Here is a 10,289-nt window from a genome sequence, read left to right on the forward strand (position 1 = left end):
CCCCAAATTCTTATTAGACTTTAGATTAAAAAAAAAACAATTAATTTCTATGTCTTGTTTTAAATGTTTTTCTTTATTAATCAACTCGTTACTTTCTATCATTACAAACCCATGTATGTCTTAAATGTTTTTCTCCATCATGACTATTATTAATTTAATTATCCCAATCGATATTTTGTTTACTGACATAATCAACACTAAATTTGTTGATTCAGTCGACATTGAATTTAAGATCATACAATCTCCTTAATCTTAACGTCGTAGAATTTAAGACCAAACTTTCAACCCTATATCTATACTTGAATTTGCTTACCCTATTGGCGTATGATTTGATGATCCAATTTGCTTTGGTCACCCACTCTTACCCTTAGTACATGAGATGTTTTGATAAAGGTTGTTTCTCCATGTACCTACAAACATTTCATCATACACCTCCAACTTTTTAAAATAGTTTTAAAGGTTATGTTTCTCTTCAACAAATTTTGAAATCCATTGAAGTTTTTGAAAATTGATTTAACGAATTTCAAAGTCCGTTAAAGAAAAAATCATTCAACGAATTTAAAAATCTGTTAAAGTCTTTGAAAATTCTTTCAATAGATTTCGAAATCTGTTAAAGAAAAAATCCTTCAACAGATTTCAAAATCCGTTAAAGCCTTGAAAAAACATTCAACGGATTTTGAAATCCATTGAAACACAAAAGATGGGATGTAGGATTTTTTGAATGATAGAAGATAGTTTTAAAATTTTAAAAATATTAGGTGTAGGGAGAAATGATTGGAGATGTAAAGAGAAACCACCTTTGATAAAAGGTCTTCTACCGAAATTCCTATTTGTCTTGAGAAAACTTAGAATTTAAAACGCCTTATTTTCCTGTGCACATCCATCAAATGTCACATAATTATTGTCAAATGTGTCACTTTTCATACCCTTGGACTAAACTAGATATCCTTAGAGAAACTAGCATTTATACATTGTCAAGAAAAAATTCATGTTTTTCATCGTACAAAAACCTTAAGCAAGTCTGTTAATGAAAGCTTGGTTAGTGTTGATTCTTGCAAATATGAAGAACTCACATGCAAAAACTACATGGATGAAATCTTTTTATGCTATGTGTATGATGTTGTATTTGTAAATCTAGGATTGTGTTTTTCCTTAGATACTTTTTAAACAAAAAATTTAACTTGATGAATGTTGTCTTTGCTAAACTTCATCCAAATAGTGGATATTTGTTTGAACTCTCTAAATCTTGTGCACTCATTTAGGCGTGTTCACTTGAGTGAGAAGATTTGAAGAAAAGTGAGTAGATAAATTTGAGGGAATTTGAGAATAAAATGTGTATTATTTTTTTAAGAGATTTGAAAGTGATTGAAAATTGATTTAAAAATATAATTTATAAAAGTTTGTAAAGATTTGACTATGTGATATATTAAAAAATATATTTTAATTGATAGAAAATAAATATTAAATTATTCTTAATAGTAATAGTAATATAAATTAATATTTAATAGTAACATATTTTTTTGGTCAAAAATATTTAAAATAGTAGAATTAAAAAGAAATGAGAATCCTAGGGAGCATACCAAATAAAAGCCAAATCCAAAACCTTAAAATGACATAATTGGCAGCATAAGATTGTTTTTCAAATCCAGAATCATTATACACACGTATATACCAATGTCAGTCCAACAAACATCCATATCCAACTTAAATAAAACTATAACATACCAGAGCCAGTAGTAGTAATAACTTGCCTATACTTCTTGTCCTGAACACTAGTTTCATAGTCCTAGGCTTGGTAACGACGTAGCCATCATAATTTAGTTCAAGCTGATCACATTCTTCACCTTCAATCCCCCAACACCCTCTTGTTATCTCTACCCCATAGGCTTCAACCACCACCGAGTTCAACATCACCTTGATCTTGCTATTATTCATCACCTTGCTCGCATAATCTTCGAGGCACTGAACGTGTTCCTCTGATGAATTATGTACACCTCAGAATTGTATTGTGAGGAATGTCACCTTCTCCATGACCAAGTTCTCGCCACCAATCACCGCTAGCGGCTTGTTTCGAAAAATTGGGGCGATGCCGTCGTAGACAGTGCACGCAAAGATCCTCGAATTCCAATAACCGTAAGGGCGTCGTTGCCAGAGCCAGGGAACAAAATGTGCTTGGATACGGTGTCGGTGGTAACGATGACAAAGTCAGCCTCGACAATGCGCGAATACAGATGGAGTCGATTACAATGTATTGAAATCGATTATCACCTTCTTGGAATCAATTCCTACGATGTTTGTGGAATGAGTTACGACTTTGAATAATCGATTTCATTTTTCAGTGGTGGTGCTTGGTGAAATCCGTTACACGGGGAATCAGTTCCCTCTCCTTCATCTTCAACTGACCATCATGGAAGTTGTTTCATGTTATATGCAAAGCATCCAAAACATGTTTAAACATCCAAAACAATGTTCATTGTAAATGGATGTCTTTTGTGATAGAAATATCAAGTTGTAATGTTATGTTTATATAATATTGTGTTATCAATTAATTTATGACACACTCCACACTGATATATTGCAAAAAATTACCAAATACTTTTTAAATTATCATATCATTACACATTGTTATATTGGAGAAAAATTAGCAGAAAGTTTTCAAATTACTAGATCCTTAGACATTGTTATATTGGAGAAAAATAGTAGAAAGTTTTCAAATTAGTAGATCATTCCAAATAGTAGGAAAATTAATACGTTTGTAAATGTCAATGACTCAAACTTTTTAATAACTGAAAATGTTTATTCATTTCATATCTTTACCTAATGCAATCAAAATTTTCCATTACAAAAAGTGAAATCCTTCGACCTTGAACACCTAATCTACATACTATATTTAATAAATCTAATAATAGAATTTTCATGAACCAAGATACCACAATAATGTTAACTACACCCAACAAACAAACCAAACCCTATTAAGAACTTCACCCACTTTCTCCAAACCTTAACTTCTTTCTCTAGATTATATATCTTCCTTCTTTATCTCACAATAGTAGCATCCCTTTCATCACCACCATCTTCAGCGTACCATTTGAAATATTTATACTCAATCAAAGCTTCATTTTTTATTCTATTATTCACAACAATGATAACAAAATATAACCTTGTTAGTTGCAAATCAAAATAGCAAAAATAAATCAAAACAAAAACTTCATAAGTCTGACCTTGTACTTACAATTAAGATAATCCCAAAATTGTCTCCTACCATTCTTAGCAGTTCTAACCGTTCTCAACTCATCAAGATCTCTACAGTTATAAGTGGGTGCTCCACCCAACCCCTTAGAGGAAAAACTATGATTTTGCATACGCCACGAATTATAAGAGCAAGATGAAGTGGAATGATCCCTTAACATAACACGTAGAAATAGTCCACAAAGGTGAAAGACAACCTCTGGGGATTATGACAACTTATATGTTCTCTCCTAAAAGGACATGACACACAAATTATGTTTTCTTCCCTCCAATTGCCATGTTTTCTCCCCTGCAACTTATGATTCTTATCATTTCTACCATGTTTACGTTCAACAATAACATTTCATCACTATCTTAACTATGTTTACTCAAACATAATAAAAGAGACTAAATTGAACATTTTAAAAATTGTTAAATATGTTTTTAATCCCTTAACTTTTAGTGAAAATTAAAATTAGTTAAAACTTTGAACCAATTTAGTCCCTTATCTTTAGAACTACGTGCATTTAGTACTTTAACCAAATTTTGTTAAGCTTATTTAATGTTTTAAATGCGTTTATAAAATAACATTGAAATAGATCAAAAAAACCTAACAAAATTTAGTTAAAAGGATTAAATTCACACATTTCTAAGATTGAGGGACATTTTTACAAAAAATCAAGGAATCAAAATCATATTTAACTCTTCATAAAAAATACAAAAACTAAATTAAACCAAACAATAATAATAAGACCAATTGAATCAACTTAAGAAAAAAATTAGAAGACCAAAGCATATAAAAGAATATATCTTTTGCAATAAATTTTAATTTTTAAATTGAATGCTTTTAGACTATGCTTTCAACTTGGTATTGATTTCTGTACTTTAAAAACTAATGAATTAGTTTTGAAATCTTATAATATTAAAAATTCGAAAATAAAGATAATATAAAAATATCAAAACTGAATATACTGTCAATTTAATACTTCCATCCATTTTGTAATAATAAAAATCATACTAAATATTTAAATATTAAAAAAAATTAAAAACAAGACTGAATTCATTGATTTAGAAATATAAAAGCTAAAGAAAAGTTTGAAAAAAAAGGTAGGACCAAATACGTACGTTTCTTTAATACTTCTGTTATTTTATTTTAACAGATATGTTTAAAAACATGTACTACACCAAATCTAATTTTGCTTTCATTTAATATTTGGTCACGTGCAACACGATCATCGTAAAATCAAAGAAAAACGTCAAGTCTACACCTAGCTTAGGATATCGCTTCAGGAACAAAGATTTCCGTACGAATTAAATTTCCGACTCTTAGTTTATCATTATTCAACTAAAACTATAACGTTTTAAATGTATTAGTTTTGACGTCTAAAGTCTCGTATTCGTATTTTGTAGATTCACGTTTTGACCCGGTGCGCCACCAAACGCGCCTTAAGAACCTATTTTTTCGTTGTACTCATTGATTTTCTTCGTCGGACTAAGATATGTTAATAATTTTTATAATAATTTTTATAACAACTTTTTTTACAATAATTACGTATTATTATTTTATTAATTCGTTTGAATTTATTTTTAAAAAATATTTAAAACAAACTAATTATATGGGATTTAAGCTGCATATTGTTCTTGAATGCAAACTTTTTGATGCATACACTGCTCTTTCATTAAATGGAGGGGAACACCCTCACTTCGCAATTTTAGTTCATTTCTGTGAACTAAAGTTATTGCCTTCAAACACATTTTGGTTCCATTCTCAGACTTTTCATTCATCTGCTCACAACTTTGATAAAGAGTAGTCCAAGGCATCCACGAGAAAATCTGCACACAAGAACAATACTCATTGAAATGACAGTGCTAGAGAAGCTTCAGAAAATAATATATGGAATATGCGTGTATATTATACCTGCATCATCTTTGGTGAAACACATTGGTGGCTTGATCCGGAAAACGTTTCCATGGATTCCTCCTTTCCCCACTAGAACACCAAGTTCTTCAAGGTGTATAAAACAAACAAATTAATCATTACACTGTTTGGAAGATATTCTTGAAAAGAAAGCTTCAGATTCATAAAATGGTTTTTGTCTAACCTCGAAGTTTCTCAAACACAACAGCAGTTTCAGCCTTTGCAGGTGTCTTGTCTTTACGGTCAGTAACCATCTCTACTCCCACCATTAAGCCTCTTCCCCTCACGTTTCCGATGACTGACGTAATATACACAATGATAATGAGAATAATCAACCAAAACAAGCAGAAACATTGTTGTGCTGTGGAATTGCTTTAGAAAACATATTTTAAAATGATAAAAAAATGAGAAGAAAATCAATTAGACCCCAACTTTTTGGGTTATGTTAAAATGAGAAGAAAATGAGAAGACCACATACTTTCATGTCTTTGCTCAAGTACTCTCAAACGCTCAAGCAAGTGAGAGCCAACTTCAGCAGAATGAGCTTGACGCTTCTCCTTATCAAGAACCCTGAGCACGGCAAGTCCACCAGCAGAACAGACAGGGTTCCCACCAAACGTATTAAATTGAATCTTCTGTGCCATCACACTAGCTATTTCTGGAGTTGTAACTACAGCTCCTAATGGCAGACCATTGCCAATACCCTGATACAAATATGGCAGACTATAATGCAGATGAATAAAATAAAATCTACAATGAAATATAACAGAAAAATTGTGTACTTAATGGAAACATCATAATAGCAAAACATCTTATACATAAGAAAGAAAAAACAGGAGGCTGTGATAGAAACTTATAATGCGTTATGAGGTTTATAGGATACAAATATGCAACACTTCACGAAATGGTAAAACAAACAATGAGATGGCGGTATAGACCTTTGCCATGGTAACTATATCAGGAATGACACCCTGTGTCTCAAATCCCCAATAATGGCTTCCCGTTCGGCCAAAACCAGTTTGAACTTCATCAGCAATGCAGACACCACCAGCCTTATGTACAATATCATAAATAAGTTTCAAATACCCTGGTGCCAGTTCAACTGTTCCTCCAACTCCCTAGAATAAGCCATGAACAGACGGTAAACAAAACAAAAAGAAAAGTCAAGGGGATGTTGTTAACACAGCTTTAAAAACAAAAAACTTAAGCACGACTTATATTCTACATACTTGAATTGTTTCAGCTATAAATCCAGCAACTTTTCCTGAAGTTCCATAGTCAATATGATCTTGGACATCCTTTGCATAACTAGCAGCATCTGCACCAAAGACTCCACGATATGGATCTGGATTCATAACGTGATGAACATGACCCTAAAAGGTTTAAATCATTGTTAAGAATAGGTACATTGCACCAGATTTAAATAGAAAAATAGCACATTCATGATTTTACAATGTGATTAAACTAGTTTGGTTTTTGCATGTTGTTGACAACGAATAAAAATTCACAACAGCTTCTAGCACCAACTTATTGAAGAAGAAAAAGGATCTCACCCTCCCCTCTCATATTACATAAGACTGCACAACCAATGATTCTGATTGAAATTCAAAATTGCAGTGTATAAACAAAGGTCAACTGAAAAGTTGTGATAAAAACATACAGACGAACCTCTGGAATTGGATATTTCCACGTGTTTAGAGCAGTCAAACCAAGTGTACTAGAGCTCCCCCCGTGATACGCATTTCTCAGAGAAATCATATCAAGACTACCGGTATATAAACGGGCCATCATCATTGCTAATTCATTTGCTTCTGAACCAGAATTTACAAAATAAACGACCTGCAATTGAAAATCATGTCTTTGAATATCCACAATTAGGATCCTCACAGAAAGAAATTTAGCACATTAAAAACCTAATATTTCATTTCTCAGATCAATGTATGGTATGACGGAGGAATGCCCGCTTCTACTTCTCATTCACTAAAAATATTAACTGACAAGAAATAAAACAGATATTAATGGTGACATGGAAAAATTGTCACTGGTTTGGAGGCATGGTAATACTAAATCATTGATATCAGGCATTTTAAGAAGGGGAGGCATAATGCAATGACAAGGTCAAAGATTCCAAGAACAAAAAAAAAACAAACCTTAAGGTTTCCAGGCATTTTTGATGCCAAAGCCTCAGCAAAATCACCAATTGTATGGTTTAGATATATGGTTGTTGCATGTTGCAGAAGTTTACTCTGCTCCGTAATGGCATTCAATATTTCAGGGTGGCAATGTCCGCAAGAAACAGTAACTATCCCCGCAAAAGCATCAATATAACGCCTCCCACTGTCATCATAAAGATATTGCATCTTCCCCTCCACGATATTCAGCTATACACCCATTCAAATTTTGATTCACACATCAGTTACGATAAATAAATCCTTAAAATAAAAATAAAATAAAAAATGCAAAAGGGACGACAAGGATCTGTTTCATTCTCTTCTCATATTCTATATTTTAAAAATTTGTTTTCCAGAAATATTTCACGCTACCAAGCAAGCAATAAATTCCTCACCCAAAATATATGAAGCTTTCAGAAATGTTCTTCTTTTAGTACACCACATTGTGAGGCCCTCAGCCTCAACTTGAGATCGGAACATTAAAACTCAAAAAGAAAAACAACGAACAGAAAGAAAGAGAGATATGCTCTTCTGTTTTCTTCGAAAGGCTTTAGAAAACTGAAGCGCGTTTTTCAATGCGCTTATGAGAAAAACAAATCTGAGAAGACGTTACGCAAACCTTAAAATTCTTGCATGTCGATAAACGAATCGACTTCCACAGATATCACAAATCTACGTCGTCACGCAAAAAGAAAAAGCAAAAAAAAATGGTTTCGAGGATGCTAAGGTTGTCTGTGTCAATTTCGGAGACTCACGGGTTTCTGATAATAGTGGAACAGGGAAGGACCGAGGAAGGTTTTGCGCTTTGCGAAAACTTCATCGGCGGAGGGACCCTTGTAGGGAGCAGGTTTGTGATCGAAAGGCGGAAGCTGGTGCGGCGGCGTGACGACAGTATCGGCGGTGGCGGCAGCAGCAGCGGAGCGTTGGAGAGAAGAAAAGGACGCGCGGTGGCTGGCGACTGCAATGGTTGTCTTGAGTGACCTCTGCATCGCCGTCATGGTTGCGATATTTTCAATAAACTCAAACTCAAACTATAAGGCTTCACTATTATATAGAGTTATTTTATTGTTGCTGTGTTTTGGATTGAGGCGAGTCACGAGTTAGACTGACACGTTAGATTAGATTGCGGGCGGATACAACTCAGAGAGAGAAGGTGTAGGTGAAGATGCATGTGCACTTCTGAAGGAAATGAAACTTAACAAAACAGTACTTTCACACTCTTCACCAAAACGCACACTCTGTAATTCATTAATATATATAAATTTTAAAGTTCAAACTAAAAAAAATTAAATCTTTGAATGTAAAATTAATTTTTTTATATAAAATTTGATATATTTTAATTTTTAAATTTTAGAATAAATAAATATAAATTTTGTAATCTAATAATATAACTTTTATAAGATTAAAAAATATTTTAAATTGATATTTGTAAAGCAACATATATAAACAATTGATATATCATTATGAATAAGTTGTTTAAAACGTAAAAAGAAATTTATTTAAATAAATTAGAATAATTATATATGTTATTTTTAAAAAATTTAAGATTAGATTAAATTAAAGTTTAGAACAATAAATTTCAATTTTTGTTTAAATTTAGAAATTAAAAAATATTTAACTTTTTTAAAAACTATCTAAAATATTAATTCTTAGTGATTTTTTTATTGGCACATGGAAAATAACAGTTCCAGAAACTGAAATAATTTTGTTTTATTTGACTGTTGACGGAGAAAAAATACATGGTGAAATGGAGAGGAATCTTACGCAGTCCCCACATCGAAAGAATCGTCTATATTTTAAGGTTAGGACGTGCATCTCTGTTTTCAAGGCATAATCTTGTTCCGATTCAAGGTTTCTTCGTTGCAATCTTTGAAAAGGATCCCTTTGCTTTGGTGGCCCATAATCACTTAATGCTTTCACTATTATTTTTTCATCTCTATTCGTTTTCAGGAATTTAGTGTTTGCGAAGAAGGAATGATTAGCAAGTGATTTCTATTAAAGGATTTGAGAGTGAGAATCATCACTTCTAATTGGGGTTTACTTAGCAACAGTGATGTTGTTATTTAAATTTGCGGAATCACGTCGATAAGGGTTTTGTGTTCGATCAGGAGGAACGATAAGGGTTTTGTGTTCGATCAGGAGGAAGGAGAGAGAGAGAGAGAGAGAGAGAGAGAGAGAGAGAGAGGAGAGAGAGAGAGAGAGAGAGAGAGAGAGAGAGAGAGAGAGAGAGAGAGAGAGAGAGAGAGAGAGAGAGAGAGAGAGAGAGAGAGAGAGAGAGAGAGAGAGAGAGAGAGAGAGAGAGAGAGAGAGAGAGAGAGAGAGAGAGAGAGAGAGAGAGAGAGAGAGAGAGAGAGAGAGAGAGAGAGAGAGAGAGAGAGAGAGAGAGAGAGAGAGAGAGAGAGAGAGAGAGAGAGAGAGAGAGAGAGAGAGAGAGAGAGAGAGAGAGAGAGAGAGAGAGAGAGAGAGAGAGAGAGAGAGAGAGAGAGAGAGAGAGAGAGAGAGAGAGAGAGAGAGAGAGAGAGAGAGAGAGAGAGAGAGAGAGAGAGAGAGAGAGAGAGAGAGAGAGAGAGAGAGAGAGAGAGAGAGAGAGAGAGAGAGAGAGAGAGAGAGAGAGAGAGAGAGAGAGAGAGAGAGAGAGAGAGAGAGAGAGAGAGAGAGAGAGAGGAGAGAGAGAGAGAGAGAGAGAGAGAGAGAGAGAGAGAGAGAGAGAGAGAGAGAGAGAGAGAGAGAGAGAGAGAGAGAGAGAGAGAGAGAGAGAGAGAGAGAGAGAGAGAGAGAGAGAGAGAGAGAGAGAGAGAGAGAGAGAGAGAGAGAGAGAGAGAGAGAGAGAGAGAGAGAGAGAGAGAGAGAGAGAGATGAAGGCTATGTCGATGGAATCAGTAGAGGCACACGGACCATTATAAGAAATGTTAGTGTGTTTGAATGAGAACTTTATAAATCTATATGTAAAATTCAGATGAAAGTGATAAGTA

General features: G+C 33.6%; 1 protein-coding gene across 1 annotated transcript; it reads right to left on the reverse strand.

The window, feature by feature from the left end:
• Positions 1-4,863: 4,863 nt before the first annotated feature.
• On the reverse strand, positions 4,864-8,499 carry LOC108323918 (alanine--glyoxylate aminotransferase 2 homolog 1, mitochondrial). The gene is made up of 9 exons (XM_017556746.2): positions 8,073-8,499; positions 7,297-7,527; positions 6,815-6,985; positions 6,376-6,519; positions 6,085-6,264; positions 5,625-5,850; positions 5,331-5,444; positions 5,147-5,233; positions 4,864-5,061 (listed from the first exon to the last, which is right to left on the reverse strand). The coding sequence occupies exons 1-9, from the start codon at positions 8,313-8,315 to the stop codon at positions 5,018-5,020; spliced, it is 1,440 nt and encodes a 479-aa protein (XP_017412235.1). The 5' UTR covers positions 8,316-8,499; the 3' UTR covers positions 4,864-5,017.
• Positions 8,500-10,289: the final 1,790 nt, after the last annotated feature.

The sequence above is a fragment of the Vigna angularis genome, chromosome 1 (genome assembly GCF_016808095.1).
Source record: "Vigna angularis cultivar LongXiaoDou No.4 chromosome 1, ASM1680809v1, whole genome shotgun sequence".
Taxonomy (NCBI): Eukaryota; Viridiplantae; Streptophyta; class Magnoliopsida; order Fabales; family Fabaceae; genus Vigna; species Vigna angularis.